This window comes from Dipodomys ordii, unplaced genomic scaffold (genome assembly GCF_000151885.1).
Source record: "Dipodomys ordii isolate 6190 unplaced genomic scaffold, Dord_2.0 Scaffold69, whole genome shotgun sequence".
NCBI lineage: Eukaryota > Metazoa > Chordata > Mammalia > Rodentia > Heteromyidae > Dipodomys > Dipodomys ordii.
Window position 1 is genome coordinate 2,961,171 of NW_012267285.1, and position 16,902 is coordinate 2,978,072.

The 16,902-nt window shown below is 48.7% G+C and overlaps 1 protein-coding gene across 5 annotated transcripts in view; it reads left to right on the forward strand.

The window, feature by feature from the left end:
* Erc1 (ELKS/RAB6-interacting/CAST family member 1) overlaps positions 1–16,902 on the forward strand; it is a 116,462-nt gene that overhangs the window by 82,455 nt on the left and 17,105 nt on the right. For all 5 annotated transcript variants that reach the window (XM_013023708.1, XM_013023709.1, XM_013023710.1 and 2 more), the window contains one exon: positions 1,042–1,202. In XM_013023708.1, the coding sequence (XP_012879162.1) occupies positions 1,042–1,202 (161 nt within the window). The remainder of the gene's footprint in view (positions 1–1,041; positions 1,203–16,902) is intronic.

The following is a 16,902-nucleotide window of genomic DNA, read 5'->3' on the forward strand; positions in this document are numbered from 1 at the left end:
GCAGGAGGTGCGCATTTGATGGGTGTGAACCCCACTAGGGCGGTGGCTTGCTCTGTCCCTGTGTCTGCAGACCGGCTCTTGGTGGTACTGGGACACTGCTGGGTCTGCATAGGACCCAGTGAATGGCAGGCTCATTTCTACCTCCACAGAAGCTTTACTGGGGACCCTCGGCAGCTGGGGAGCAGGGCCGTGTCAGCACTAAAAGCCGCTAACCTGGTCAGGGTATGAACATAGTCTGGTGGGCACTCCCCTCAGCATGGTTTTTGCCTCTGGATTAAAAGAAGATGCTCTCCTTTCTCCCTTGGCAAACAGCCCAGGTAAGTGGACCTGGCCGAGGCAATCCATGCCTTGCTCTGTGAGTCTGCGCCCTGTGTCTTAGCCCCGCTTCACCATGGGGGCTGGTTTTGTTTGAGGTCTTATTTCTATAAAGGCTAGTTTTTTTTTTTTCCTTGTTGAAGCATTCTACCTCTTTTTATGTCTGGGGATTTTGACTTTTTTTCCTCCTACTTTGTTTAAAATGAGCAAACAATAAACTCCTACCCACTGGCTTATAAGCAAGAAAGCATCTGAGAAGAAATTCTTAATGGCGTAAACCATTAAAATGTTCACTGAGGTAAAATACCACTAGTCTCTGTGCAAGCTGAGTCAGTCAGACTTACGTCCTTTATTTTCTAAGTTTCTACAAAGGTTATTAGGATTTTATTCATATTTTTGTATTTCATGTTACATCCTGGAAATTTCTAGGCCGTTTCTGTATGACATGCACGAAAGGCAGCCTGTGACTGTTTGCCCTTGCCAAAAAAGGAAATTATCCATTATATCCAAGCATAACCAAGAGGAGATTAAGTGCTTCCTGACCTACCCTGAGAGAGTTCCAGCGTCAGGGGATCTGCCCCGTGGATCCTCCTGAGGGAGGAGTGGGTGTCTGTGTGCTCTGCTCGCAGGTCCTCACGGCCATGGGCTCAGGATTGCACGTGGCCTGGCTCCTGTCACCAGACGTGACCAGTGTGTGCTTTCTTCCCTTTCCGGCACTCCCCGCAGGTGGAGGAGCTGTTGATGGCCATGGAGAAGGTCAAGCAGGAACTGGAGTCCATGAAGGCAAAGCTGTCCTCCACCCAGCAGTCCCTGGCAGAGAAGGAGACGCATTTGACCAACCTTCGAGCCGAGAGGAGGAAACACTTGGAGGAAGTTCTGGAGATGAAGTAAGTACAGCTTTGTTCTGAAGGCCAGTGCTTAGTAGAAGGACTTCTTCTTCCGGCACTGGCTTCATTATCCCTGACATACTTAGTCTAGGTGTACTGCTGCCTGCACCTCACTTCCTAGAATGGATTTGATTTTCTGTGCCTCAGTCCTTGGTTTGACAGAATTGTTTTTTGCCTCCAGGTTTTAAGGTACTTACTATAGTATGTGTGTGCACGTGTATGCGTGTACACGTGTGTGTGTGTGTGTGTGTTGCATTAGTTCTCTGGAATTCTTAAACATTCTGGTACATTGGTTAGTTCATTGGAGAAGAGGCTTGTTTGTTCTCAGATCTTATGAAGACCAAGCAATTTTTGCAAATACTTGCCATTTATGAATGTATAGAAAGGTACAGAAAGCAGAGAATGGTATAATGAGCTTCCTAGAAATTAAATAATTAAGCCAGGCACTGGTGGCTCACACCTGTAATCCTAGCTACTCAGGAGGCTGTGGATTGCAGTTTGAAGCAGGAAGCTGAGATCTGAGGATTGCAATGAGAAGCAGAAAGTCTGTGAGACTTTTTTTTAATAATTTTTTTCTCTTTTAATTTTATTTTTTGTGTATGTGGTCCTGGGGAATCAAACCCAGGGCGTCATGGATGCTAGGCAAGCACTCTACCACTAAGCCACCTTCCCAGCCCCCATGACACTCTTACCTCCAATAAACTAGTCAGAAAAAGCCAGAAGTGGTGCAGTGGATACACTAGCCTAGAGCAAAAGAAGCTTAGAATCAGTGCCCAGGCCCACAGTTCAAGCCCCAGGGCCAGCAAGAGAAAACAAAAAACAACAAGAAAGAGTAAGAGTAAGAATGAACATTTTGCCCCTTTGTAAGTCAGAATCATGGTTTTTATCAAGTTTTGCCATGCATCCTGTTCCTTCCCGCGTGGTGTCCGTGTGGCGTCCGTCCCTGAGACGGTGAGCTTCGCACGATGCCAGTTACCGTCACTGCCATGTCTCCATTATCTGGTGAAAGTAAGCGTCGGCCTTACAGGGGCTTCGGGTGCTGTGGCCTTTCCATCACTGGGCACGGCCAGGACGTGTTCAGCACTCGACTGGCGCCGAAGCCGAGGGTCTCGCCGCAATCCTTCACGTGAGCCACGGGAGCTGTGACATTGTGAGAGTGGTTGTCAGACTGGGGGAGACGATGTCAGGGCATTAGCCTGTGACTGGGGGCTGTCAGGCCATGGAGCAAGGGTGACGAGACGGCAGCCTTTTAGAGAGGGTGCCTGACAGAGAATGTGCTTTTGGAAGAATGGCGTGAGTAGAACTGAGGGAGATGGGTGTGGGGAGAGCGGGCAGGGAGCTACAGAAGCTCTGAGGACCACCACGAGGAAAACAGAATAGCCACAAGACATGTTTCTTGTCACTGGAGGCAGAGTTCAGAGGTTGGTATTTCAGAGGGGAAGCAGGGGGGCAGCAGGGTGAGGAGTCGGGAACTGTTGCTAGAAGAGGGAGCTGGGGGGTAATCACACCGGTTCAGAGCCGGTGAGCAGCACACTTGTTACAGGAAGTCCTTCTGCAGAGCACTGGAAAGCTCTCGTTCTCTGACTTAACCCTGGCCCCGTTGAACAAAGAAAATGACTTTGGCCGGGCGCTGGTGGCTCACGCCTGTAATCCTAGCTACTCAGGAGGCTGAGATCTGAGGATCACGGTTCAAAGCCAGCCCGGGCAGGAGAGACCATGTGTCGCGACCGCCTCGACCCGCAAAGATGACGCGACAACAGGTTCTTCTTTCAGACGGTTTATTCAGGACCTTGTTTACAGCTTCTTTTCTCCTACTTCTCTCCTGCCCGCTTCTTCCTTCTTCTTCCTTGTTTCTCCTTCCCATCCGCCCCCGCGCTCCGGTTATAAGCCTCCTGGATGGCCAATCCTGAAGCGCCATGTGGCATATACCGATAGGGCTGCAAACACGGAAGCAAACTAGGAGCCAAGTCATAGCCATATAAGGAGTTGTTTTTTACAGAGAGCACTCATCACAAGGAAGGCGGAAGTCTGCGCCATCTTAGGTCGCAGCCGCACCACGCGGCCCTGCCATTTTTGCTTTTGCAGCCGTCTTTGGTCGCGGCTCCCGCAGCTCTCCACAACCATGAGAGTCCTATCTCCAATAAACCACCAGAAAACTGGAAGTGGCGCTGTGGCTCAAGTGGTAGAGTGCTCGCCTTGAGCTGAAGAGCTGAGGGACAGTGCCCAGGCCCAGAATTCAAGCCCCACGACCGACCAAAAAAAAAAAGAAAAGAAAAGAAAATGACTTTGGAGCTCTTCCCCATCCCCGGCGCTGTAATTTGGACCCCGAGTATGTGTCACAGATACGGGGTGCCCGGCTGCGAGCTGGCAGCCGGCCAGGGCTTCATTACAAACACGTGGGTGGGTGAGCCAGCCCCAGAAGGAACGTGTTTATCGGCAGATCCCACGGTGGTTCTTCTCTTCCTTATGCTGTGGTTTTGTTAGCTGTCTTATTTTTTAAATTCCACTTTTATGGTTGCCTCTTTCCCATAAGAAAGAATGAAAAGGGGTGGGGAAAACACACTACAGCGAGCGCGGTAAGTGTCGGCCAGTGGGGTGGTGGGTTTGTGGTGGTGAGCTGGCTCCCGCAGCCCTGCCCCTCCTTTGCGTGCAGAACAGAGCTTAGCTAGCACTCTCTTTTTTTGGGGAGGGGGGGAGGGAGTCCAGTCGTGGGGCCTGAACTCTGGGTCTGGGCGCTGTCCCTCAGCTCTTCAGCTCAAGGCTAGCGCTCTACCACTTGAGCCGCAGCGCCACTTCCGGCTTTTTTCTTTTTTTTCTTATGTGGTGCTGAGGAATCAAACCCAGGGCCTCGAGCATGCAAGGCAAGTGCTCTACCACTGAGCCACCTTCCCAGCCCCAAGCTAGCACTCTCTTTCCAGTCGCCATGAGCACTTGTCCAGCCTGGGAACCTGCCTACCCCGGTAGTGGCGGAAGAGCAACCGCTGTCGTGGAGAATCCACACTGCCCACTGAGTCCCGGGGCTCCCTCTCCCCTTCCCAGGCTGGGGGCTCCTTCGTGGCCCTCCTTTTTATGCTGGAGATGGGACTCAGTGCCTAGCACACAAGAGACAAGTGCTCCACCCCGCCCAGCAAATGTGTTCTGTTTTGTTGTTTAATCCATTTAGTTTATAAGTTATCCAAAGAGTATAATGAAATAGCAGGAATTAAATAAGCATATTTACTCAGAGCCTAATTAAGAATTAAAACTTAATAATGTCAACACACAGTGAAAAATGGAAACCACTAGGATCTCCAGGTATATGTGTTTAGATGACTGTCCTGTGTGTGTGTGTGTGTGTGTGTGTGCGCGTGCACACACGCACATGCATGTTAACTCAGATTTTTGTTTCTGTAGATAGCACTTACGATACATTGCACATTCAGGGTTACATTTTTCACAACAATACCAATCATCTTTCCACCCTCACAAATTACATGCATGATTATAGATACCATTGACATTTAATGGACAAGTAATTGTCTTTTAGCAGGGAGCAGAGTACAACTAGATGTTTGTAGAGTAAATGTGCAATGAAAAGCTGACATTGTACATTGTACACAGAAATTCATTGAAAGTGGATCAGCGACAATAAAAAAGACAAAACTATACCCTTCCAGAAGACAACAGAAAATTTTGAGGCAAGCAGAAGTTCCCTACTAACAATACATAGTAACTCTGAGAGGGGAAAAAAAAAGCCATAAATTGAACTCAACTAGAATGAAAAGCTCTTCAAGAGCCATCACAAATGCTCCCAGTGCTACAATCCCAGTGCTTGGAAGGCTGCGGCTGGCCTGACTGGAATGAAAACAAGGCCACGAAGAGATGTCCTTTAGAAAGTAAAAACAGCAGACGGATGACGATGAAAGGCACTTAGGCGGCACCTATTTTGACAGATGATTGTTGCTGTTTTATCTGGTTACGCTGTTACGCTATAATGATTTATCCGCAGGCTTTTCTTATCACATCCTGGGTGAGAAACCATTGCAGTAAAGTTTTGTTCCTATATGTTGAAGTTTGTGTAGGTTATAGTTGCAGCTGCCTGGCTTACCTCGGTGTTAGCGTTTGTGTATCTGAAATGTTTTGTGTAGTTCGGGTTGAATGTCTCCGCCTAGGCCCAGCACTGCCCGCCACTACAGCGGGCCCGCTGCGTACCCAAGTCAGTTTTGAGGCTCAGGGCAGTTCCCCCGCCATGTTTGCTGTGTGCCCAGGTCCTGAGAGCAAGCTCAAGTGCTTTTGGTGGCACATTATAGTCAGAATTTTCTGTTTTTAAGAGCTGGGTTTGATTTTGTTGACTTTTTGTATTTTATTGTCCTTCATGTGTTTCTCTGCTGTTTTTGCCTATTTTCTGTACATTAGCCATGTTTAGAGTTACTTGACATACTACAAAATGAGATTCTTTAAGAATTCCATTAGCATACTCATAGTGGACATACAAAAATAACTCCCTTGCATATTATGAAGATGTTTTGACCACCAGTGTGTGGTGGAGGGTTTGCTGCTTTCGTTTCCTGTGGTTGGTGTGGGGTGAGGGTGGGAAGAGGGGTCCACGGTGATCTGGCAGGACTCGTGGTAGGGGATGTAAGGTAGCACTGACCAGACGTGCAGACGTTGCACCGGCTCTCACCTGCCCATCAGCTCATAGCCTCCAGCTCCTCCAACATGGTCGGCTGAGCATGTTGGCCTACACAGTGGCCACTGCTCGTGGGTGGGGTAATTCCAACTCTAGGACCACAGTCTTAGGCCACTGTGGAAGACTTGCTTACTACTCTGCACCTTCATTTCTGAAGCGTCATTTTGTTCTCCAAGTTTCTGCAAGACTGACTTGTGCTGGTAATTCTGACTCATGCGCTCCGTGTATGTTAGGAATAGTTTATTTTCCCAGTATACTGTAAAGAAACGCTAAGGCCCGTGTCCCCAGCCTGCCCAGCATTCCGCTCGGCCTCATGGTAAACACCTCCGGATCTCATTAGGCCCTGCACAATCCACAAGCGGTAGGCCTAGACTGAGAGGCGCGCACTGCGCTGTTGAAATGGGCCACGGCGGGCCTGGGAGCCCAGCACCCTGCTGGGAAGTAGACCAGCAGCCTTGTTCCACGCAGCAACACACGCTGGGCCGAAACTGGAGCAGGTGCTGCATTCCTGGTGAAATGGGACAGTCATGTGTGCATTTCCCTCTCTCCACATAACGTCTGTGGCTTTGTTGTGAGTTGGTTTTGTTGGCAGGTGTAATATGATTCATTACCTCAGTGGGAAGGGCTGCCGTACCATTGAGTAGCTCCCGAGGCCTTGCTAGATGAAGCTGTCCTGAATTCTGACCTCCAGCTGTGAAAGAGGACCTAGTCAGAAGGATGCTCCACCAGTACAGCTGTACGTGTGGCAGTCAGCTTTCTGCTCGTTCGAGTATGCTAATGACCAATGGTGTGGTGATTTCATCTCTGAGAAGGAATAGGTCATTACACAAGACATACAAACTATTGTGTACAAATCCCATGCAGAGTATTTTGGCATGGTTCACTTCTGCTCCTTGCTCCACTAGTGCAAGATTAAATTTATTAATGCCGTTTTCATGGAATTGCAGTTGAGGCAGACCCATGAGACCAGCCCCCATCAGCAGTGCCGGAGGCTAAGGCAGAGAGCTGTGTCTTTGGCCTCGCTGTTAGTAAGGGAACCTTTTGTTTTCCTATGAACATCTGAAATCACAGGGGTTTTTCTATGTGAGTGCAATTGTAAAGATTTTCCTGGTCCTTTAAAGTAACTAATACTAAGCTAGAATGACTTGTTTAAGACCAATCACTTGCGGGAGTGGTGGCCGCCCCTAGCATAGGATTGGGAAGCACGGTTGCTTTCACTCACAAAAGAGCAGTCTTCTTAGACGACAGCAGCCGTCCCTTTGGCAGCTTCACTTGACTAGCCGAGTTTGCCTTTTCCTCCCGGGGAGACACTGTATGCCAGAAGTGTTTCACCAGCTGACGGGGTGGAATTGGATTATGTTTGAGGGATGTAAATTTTTTCCCTTGGCCGTCTATGATTAAACTTCTACTGTGTAAAATCAAACCATTATTATTTATGCTACCCAAGATATATAGTTTGATGATTTGAAAACCACTCGGGCAGGGGGGACATGCAACGTCTTCTTGGAACGCACTCAGCTCCGATTGGCCTTCCGCTGTCAGGGAAGCAGGATCTGGACAAGCACCTGTCGACGGAGGGTGTGAGCCTATGTTCGGAGTATTGCTTCTCTAGGTAGTGCAGAACATTTTGTTACCTTTAGTCCTAAAGCTGTAAAGTTTAACACAACTAAAATTTGATTTGGATTTGGAATATTTGGAATATTTTAAATATTCCAGAGGAATATTTAGCAGTGTTCTAATTTGGGTGGGAGTTAAAAACAAATTATTTTTCCCCCTACCCTGTTACACAAACAATTCTGGAGCATGGAAAACTGGGCAGCCGCATCGTGGTAAGACTTGCCTGGCTTTGGCACGGTACCAAGATGGCTGCCGACGGGAGCTAGAAGCTACAGGCATAGCCAGGAGAGACGTAGTTATTGGTTTACCGAACTTACTTCAAAATGAAAAGCTCATACAGGATTTGTGCCTCCACCCTGAAAAGCTCAGGAGCTGTTTTTGGACTAAAATGTCATAGCTTTTGTGGCTAATGGGGCATGAAATAAATTGGCAGGCGCAAACCACCCAGAGTACAGTGAAACAGTGTCCATGTTCTAATTCCCAGCCCTTGGGATTCTGCAAAAGTCACCAGTTAAACAAAGTCAGGATTAATCAAAACTACAATCAAATAAAACCCAATCATTAATCCTCTTCCGAGTTACAATGGCGTGATTGTGTCATTGTGTGAGAAGCACTGGAGAGGGTTCGTTTGTAATGCACAGGAAAATCAACACCAAGGTGTCAAACAGAAAAATGAAACCCTGCAGGTGACGCTGCCTTTGGAGCCAAGAGCAACTGGCGATGCCCGCCACCCAGGGCTGGGAGGGGCTGGCACCGAGCACGGAGCGTGGGGGTCTGTCGATAGGCAGCCACAGACACCACGGGTGGAGAGGCCCCGCGCCGCAGTGTCAGCTCCAAGCAGCAGTGTCTCCACGCAATCGCCCAAAGCTCACCGCGGAGCTGACTTCTCTTCAGCCTGTGGGGACAGACTGCCAGGAGCCACTCAGCCGTCCCCCCCCCCCCCCCCCCATTGCTGACTCCTGAACTGATTGATACTCATTCTTGTCTTAGGGTTTCTGCTGCTTCGTGTTGCACAGTATCGTTCTCCTCATCTCTCATTCCTTAGTCTCAAGTCACTACTACTAGTTGTGTTTCCTGTTTTCAAAAGCCAATAGGGATACTATTCAGTAGGCTATGATTCTAACTTGGGTATGTGTGCGTTAATCCTATGGCTTGAATTCAGGGCCTGGGTGCTGTCTCTGAGCTTTTCTGCATAAGGCTCGCGCTCTATCACTTAGAGCCACAGCTCTACTTCTGTGTTTGTTTGGGAGGTTTTAGTGGTTAATTGGTGATAAAAAGTCTCATAAACTTTGCTACATAGGTTGGCTTTGAACCATGATTCTCAGCTCTCAGCTTCCTGAGGAGCTAGGATTACAGGCGTGTGCCACTAGTGCCTGGCTGATTCTAAGAACCAATTTTGATGTATAATTCATCCCATATTATTTGTGTTATATGTGGGCATATTTTTATGTGGCTTTAAAGATAGTATTTACTTCTATTAGTTAGCTTTTCACTTTGTATCATATACAAGATAGAAAGGTTGTAAATTAACCATCCCATCTATAATTTGGTCACAGATTTTAAAACTCAGAAACAGGCTGTGTTATTGGGTCACACAACTGGAGTTGTGTGATTGCAGAACTTGTTCTTGACTCACCTGTGCCCCTGGTGTGAGCCCTGTGTGTGTATGTGCCCCTGGTGTGAGCCCTGTGTGTGTATGTGCCCCTGGTGTGAGCCCTGTGTGTGTATGTGCTCCTGGTGTGAGCTCTGTGTGTGTATGTGCTCCTGGTGTGAGCCCTGCGTGTGTGTATGTGCCCCTGGTGTGAGCTCTGTGTGTGTATGTACCCCTGGTGTGAGCTCTGTGTGTGTATGTGCCCCTGGTGTGACCCCTGTGTGTGTATGTGCCCCTGGTGTGAGCTCTGTGTGTGTATGTGCCCCTGGTGTGAGCCCTGTGTGTGTATGTGCCCCTGGTGTGAGTCCTTTGTGTGTATGTGCTCCTGGTGTGAGCCCTCTGTGTGTATGTGCCCCTGGTGTGAGCCCTGTGTGTGTATGTGCCCCTGGTGTGAGCCCTGTGTGTGTGTGTGCTCTGGTGTGAGCCCTGTGTGTGTATGTGCCCCTGGTGTGAGCCCTGTGTGTGTGTATGTGCTCCTGGTGTGAGCTCTGTGTGTGTGTGTGCCCCTGGTGTGAGCCCTGTGTGTGTGTGTGCTCCTGGTGTGAGCCCTGTGTGTGTGTGTGCCCCTGGTGTGAGCTCTGTGTGTGTGTGTGCTCCTGGTGTGAGCCCTGTGTGTGTGTGTGCTCCTGGTGTGAGCCCTGTGTGTGTGTGTGCTCCTGGTGTGAGCCCTGTGTGTGTGTGTGCCCCTGGTGTGTATGTGCACATCACTGTTGGTTCCTCCGTGACACACACGGTCTTCCCCTGCGAGTGACAGGGCCACTAGTGTGCAGGTGTAGCTCAGCCCCAGAAACCATCACTAAAAATAGCCCTGTCGTTTGTCACAGGACTTCACTGTATTGGCGTGTTACTACAGATTTCGTCTTTCCAGAGTCTTATAAACTATATTGTACACTACAGGACTCATTTAACAAGAACAAGTGGTATATATTTACTTAAGAATAAGTAAATTATATTTTAGCGTTGTCTCTGAAATAAATTCATGAGATGAGCTCACCATGGAAAATAAAAACCTGAGTTTGGGCCATTATTTTCATACCTTGAGCCATCACAAAAATGTACCTGGCATGTTTAACAAATATGTTATTTCTGCAGGGTAAGATAGGAAGACATGTTTATAGGGGTGGAATTTAGCATGAAATTTACCTGTCGGTCTCTGTTTAATTGTGTGGAAGCAGAAATAAAGTATTTGTTTTTCTAGGAAAGGGGCCAGGTACCCTGACATGATTTTGTGATTGAAGTCACAGAAGTGACAGCAGACAAGCGAACGGTAAACATGACCGTGAAAGCAACACTCGTAGAAATGGATATGGAGTATAGCAGGTTAGTGTTTCCGTGAGGGCGGCATCTGTTTGGGAGCTGTGGCTGGTGCAGGTAATCCCCCAGCCAGGTTCCCACGCTGCCGGGCATGTGGGCACTCATGGCCCAGTGTGCATCTGTGGGTGTGTGAAGGGAAACCAGTCTGCTTCCAGTCGGTCCAGCCCAGCCACTGGTCTCTTGTGCACTGAATTGTGAAGTAGTGATGGATACATGCCAGGTACAAGCATAGCAGCTTTTCAGAGCAAATAGGTATGCTCTGGGCAGCGCTTCCTAAAAGAACAGGGTTAAGCTACACCTCTAATTTTAGCTATTTGGGAAGCTAAGAATGGGAGGATCACTCTCGGGATAAAAGGTTTGGAAATCGGGGATACTTACATGATTATTGAAGGTAAAAGGAGGAAAGAAACATTACTGGGCAGTTTTTCAGTGCTTTCTGTGTTCTAGGCTCTGTTCTAAGACCAGATGTGTTATTTCATTACATCTTTTTTATGTTGGTGGTGGGGATTGAACGCGGGGCCTGGGCGCTGTCCCTGAGCTCTTTTGCTCAAGGCTAGTGCTCTACCACTTTGAGCCACAGTTCTGCTTCTCGGTTTCTGGTGGTTGTTTGGAGATCAGAGTTTCACAGACTTTCCTGCCCAGGCTGGATTTGAACCACAAGCCTCAGGTCTCAGCCTCCTGAGGAGCTAGGATTACAGGTGTGAGCCAGCAGCTCCCAGCAATTCATTGCATCTTAAAATACAGGAAGACATTTCTATTGTCTTCATATAAAAAAAAAACCATAATATGGAACAAAAGACTATCTGACCACGCTTGCATAATCAGAGTGCAGTGGCGCTGAGGGCGGCACCCAGGCCCCTGTTAACATAGCCGTGTTAGCTTGGGGAGGAACAACTGTCCGTGTGAGCCTGTGAATGCCAGAGGAGGTGCCCCCCTCCCCCCCCACGAGCACTCCAGGCAACTCCATTTGAAGGACGATTCGTGTGGTCTGATGGTAGGGGATAGGGAGACGAGGAAGAATTCAGCAAGGAGGGAAACAGCAGCTTCTCACCAGAACCTAAAAGGATACTTCAGTAGGAGAGGGCCATCATCAAGGGATTAAAAGGGTATGAGAACGGAGCATCAGGCAGTTCCAGGACCAGGGCGGCCAGTGCTGTGGAGAAGGGATAACAGGCTGCCCCTTGCTTTAAGTTCCAGAACTTCACGTTGGAAATAACGGCCTTGCTGGTGGGTGTTTCCCACAGGTGTGGCGTGGACGCTCCTGGGATGCTAACACTGCTAATGACGAGTTCAGGCATCAGACTCCTGAAGGCGTGGGGTCTGGATTCCACTGGCTCCCCTCCCCTTGGGTCAGCCACCCCACCCCCACCCGTCAGTAACGGTCAGGGCTCAGCCTCCTCTGGTGACTTAGAAGTTTCCAGAGGACCACCACTGCCGAGCTTGGTGAGGAAGGGAGTCCTTGGTTCCAAGAAAACGCGTTGACCCGGAAGCTAATGTCTAGTCTTCCACGTTATTAGCACAAAAGAAGAGCCGTGCTTCACCCTGCGATGCATGCGTACATGTGTGTGTTCTTCTGTCCCTTCCAGAGTCTTCCACCCCATCCTTCCTCTTAAGGCCCACTTTAAGTCCCAGTAAGCAGTATGCTCTGATTTCACACCTTGCAAACGTTCTCTGTGGAACAGGCTTTGCATGTTAATGAAAATGATTGGGGGGCGGTTTCGATCTGTTTAGAACTCTTCGGGGTATTGCTCTAATAGCAACGTGGGCAGTAAATGAGGAGCTAGAGAAACCATCGGAGAGCTGGTATGGAGAGCCAGAAGAAGGCTCTAGAACAGGGCAGTGGCAGAAGGATGGTAGACCTCTAACCAAGAGAACCACCGAGAACTCAGATTCTGGACACTTTGAGAGACCATGGATAGCTTGTTACAATGATGGCGTTCAGAGCCAAAGAGAACTGGACACGAAGGTGGCCCCCCACCCCCGGTGCAGTGTGGTCTGGAAGGAGCAGGGAGTCACTGCTTACAAGAACGAGCACGGCGATGACTAATTCCTGCGGAGGATGGACGCCCAGACTGGACATCATTACCGTGTGAAAATGCTCGCGCACGTGTGGGACATAGTAGGTTCGCAGCGCACACTGGGTCCACTCTTTTAGTTCGCACGTGAGGAAACTAGTTTTCAGAATCCAAAGGCAAATTTGGTGAGAGAATCTGGCCTTTGACCACAATTAGATGCTTCCCACAGCACCAAGCAACGTGCACATGCATTTATTTCCAGCTGTACAATTTTCAGTGAAGAAAAACTGAGCTGCAACTATTGTTGTTATTTTTTTCCATCAATAAGATGTAGTACTTGCAAGACTTGTTGAGAATTAGTATTTATTTTACAGGTCCACTCCAGAGAGCTGGGCGTTGAGTTCCAGTGTAAACAGCCTCAGTGACAACAGCTCCGGAACTCTCAGCTGTTCTTTTCAGGCTTACCTCTTTTAGACAAGGGAAATTTGTAAATTCTGAGCTTTTCTTCTCATCAGCGCCAGCCATCACTTGCCTTGGTAGTCATTTTTCCATGGTGAGCATGCTTACTTTTTTTTTCTAAACTTACACTTTAGGCTGGGTTTCCTAGCTTGCCGGTCTTCTTCTGCTCATTTTACAGCCACTGTCCTACCCGTGGTTTTGCTGTATTAATTTGTTTATCTCTGGCTTCGTTTCCACATCTGCTTTTCCTTAGTCTTGTTCATTAAAGATTAAGAGTCTGTTTGCTCTAAGAGTGGATTTAAACAAAGAAGCCTCTGGCATAGAGGTTAGGCAGCCTGCCTTCCCTAACTGCCTTCTCTCCACAGCAGGGAAGGTTACGTCTCTATCAAGTCATGGTCTGACTGACAGAGAGTCCACGCTGGGCCCAGCAAAACAACCACCTGGTCGTAGCAAAAGCTCACTGCGGTTTTGTGGCTGAGTGTGCGTCTGCACACTGGTGGCCATGCCCGTACACCCGAGCACGTCCTAGGGGACCTCCACCCTCAGACGCGGCCCTTTCATGGTGTGGTGCATAACTGTTTCATGGGAAACTTTCAGGCCCGGAGCACATGGCTCAAGTGGTAGGGCACTAGCCCATAAAGTACAAGGCTCTGAGTTCAATCCCCAGTGCTGCCCAAAAAAGGGGGTGGGGGACAGGTGAGGGTGGGGGCAGAACTTGCAGGGTAATACACATGAGTTGGTAGAAAGTAGAACCAATCAGTGGCAGCGTTCTAATCCCTTAGACGTCCACTCACATTATCGGCACCGTAAGTGACCCATCATTCTATTGCTGATATCCTGTGGTTCAGTGTCTCATAGTTAAAGCTCCCCCCCCTTTAATGAAATTGTTCATTTCCCTACTGTTGGATTTTAAGAGTTCTTTTTATGCTTTGAACTCAATAGTTCCGTATCAGGCGTTCTGTCATAGTGTATGGCTTATGTTCTCATTCTCTTGTCATCGGAGTTTTTTTTGTTTACTTGTTTTTTGTTTTTTGTCGGTCGTGGGGCCTGAACTCTGGGCCTGAGCGCTGTCCCTCAGCTCTTCAGCTCAAGGCGAATGCTCTACCACTTGAGCCACCTTCCCAGCCCCTTAACTGAGAGTTTTAGCACACTATTTTTGAGATAAAAGTATCCAGAATACAGAGATTTTATATGTTTTTAAATCTTCACGGAGAGATATTACTAATATTAACAGATAGGACTCACACCTTTCATGTTGATTAACCAGTTGAGGAAAAGAGGGTTTCTTTTCCAGTTTTCATTATGAGTCCCATTCACAAACTTGTTTAGAAGGAAACCAAGAGTCCATTCCACCCTGCAGTTCAACCATTGTTGAATACATCACAATATGTACATGCACATACTGCTTTAAAGGGCCGGGCTGCTCCTTTCCTGCAAAAGGCCTCAGACCTTACCCCACGCCATGCCGCACAGACCCCGTGCTGCTTACCTTAAAGAGCGTCTCGGGATAGCATTTCAAGAATGAGTGCCTCTCTCCTGGCTTCTAGAAACATTTAAGAAATGTGTGCTGAGCTCTGCGGAGCCAGCAGGGCAGAAGGGGTCAGAAGACGGTTATCTGAAGAGGCACTGGGGCAGGGAGAGGCAGGATGTATATTTGGGTACGTGAGAAATGCCCAAATAGTGGAGCATCCGTCAGACTGGAAAACTTAAAGTGGAACCAAACACGACTGGCCTGAATCTCCCATGGCGCTCACGATTTTCTGTTCTTACTGTTTTTGTGGGACTGAGGGCCGCAGTCACTAGAGTGAACGTAGAATCCATCTTTCTGTGGAAATCCTCAAATGGAAATCTGTGAGTGATCCTAAAACGTGGTGTTTCCTGTTCTCACGCTTGGTTTTAACTTCTGAAGCAAGCGTCCCGTGGTGGTGGTGATGGTGATCATTATCCCGTCTGCTCAGGACTGCAAGGCAGCAGTCCAAGACCAGCCTGAGCAACGTAGTGAGACCTTGTCTTAAAAAAAAAGGCGGGGCGGGGAGGGGGCCCCACTGGGAAGGTGGCTCAGTAGTAGAGCACTTGCCTTGCATGCTTGAGGCCCTGGGTTTGATTCCTCAGAGCCACATACACAGAAAAGGCCAGGAGTGGTGCTGTGGCACAAATGGTAGAGCACTCACCTTGAGCTGAAGAGCTTAGGGACAGCGCCCAGGCCTGGAGTTCAGGCCCACAACTGACAAAAAAAAAAAGCTGGGTGCTGGTGACTCACATAATCTTGGTTATTCAGCAGGCTGAGATCTGAGGATCACAGTTCAAAGCCATCCTGGGCAGGAAAGACTGTGAGATTCTTAACTAAGCCACCAAAACAAGCTGGAAGTGGCGCCGTGGCTCAAATGGTAGAGTGCTAATCTTGAGCAAAAATGCTCAGGGGCCCTGCTCAGGCCCTGAATTCAATCCCCAGGACTGGCACCAAAAAAAAAAAAGGAAATATGGATAAGTATATGCTCATACATACACATAATGATATCAGAATTGGGGGGAAAATAATATTCTTTTTCTTTTTTTGTTTTTGTTGTTTTGTTTTTGTTTTTGCCAGTCCTGGGGCTTGAACTCAGGGCCTGGCCACTGAGCTTCTTTTGCTCAAGGCTAGTGTTCTGCCACTTGAGCCACAGCATCACTTCCAGTCTTTTCTGTGTATGTGGTACTGAGGAGTTGAACCCAAGGTTTCATGCATGCTAGGCAAGCACTACCACTAAGCCACCTTCCCAGCCCTAAAATAATAGTCTTCATTAGAAGTTATTTATACTTTTTTCCCCCATTTACTCTATTTTCTTTCTTTTGGCTTCTCTGAAGTACATACAAATGTATATTATCCCGTGTGTATTTAGGATTATTTTGAATTTTTCCCTTCTAAAACAGGGTCTTAGTGTGCTCAGATTGTATATTCAATCCTATCTCATAGTTTTCATCCCAGGGCAAGAGAAACAACCCGTCTTCTCCAGGAGCATTTTTGAGCAACAAAAATAATGAGTCCTATAAGTTAAAGAGGCAAAAACGTTTCCCACCTTTGTGAGCCCATTTTCCATAACTAAAAACAATCTTCTAAAAAAGAACAAATGCTGCCTTGCCCATGCTTCCGGGCTTAACCACGAGCCCCGCCCTGCACTTATTTATGACAAGGTAAAGGTCCACGTGCATGTGTTCTTCCTGAACTGTCTGGCCGGGGACAAGCAGTGGGACCCGGGGAGGGCGCCTATGCAGCTCCCCCCCCCAGCCGTCTCGTACCTGACCCAGGAACCCACACACACAGCAGGCTCTTGCAAGGCTGGCTGGGGGGGCCGCGCTCGCTCCTGTCATCCCAGCAGCAAGGTGAGAGCAGATGAATGATGATAGTCGATGAGTTGTTGATGCAGGAAGGTGAATTACAGGTGTGGGGTGACCCCTTCAGGTCGGTCTGCGCACCCTGCTGCCTCTCACACGGACTGAGTCAACCCCCACCTTCTCCTTATATAAGGCAGGGTACTGCAGATCCAGAGCGCGGACGTTTTCTCTAATGCCGGCGGCCTTGGGAGACCAAGACTGTCCCGGCAGCTCCTGGTGGTGCATGCCGGGGAAAACTGTGTGCCGTGGGCCTGTGGCGCTGCATTCTTCCAGCCCACGTCCTGCAAACAGGCTCAGAAGGCCGTGAAGCCGGCGAAGAGGCCAGCAAGCCTTTGGTAGCACTACATGGACAGGTGGCACAATGTGTTGCCCATCCAAGGCTAGAGAAGGTCAAGTAAACTCTGGGACCGTGGCAGAGGACAGGGATTGGTTGCTGGAAGCATTCGAGAGATCTCCAAGCAGACGCTGAGCTACATGGAGCCGTTCTGGACTTTGGGCTCTGAGAAGCAATGTGAGAAAACTTTGTGTCCCTCAGGACTTTCCCTAGGCCAGAGGAGTAGATAAATGCCCTGGTGCACGGGAACGGGCGGCGGGGTGTGCCTG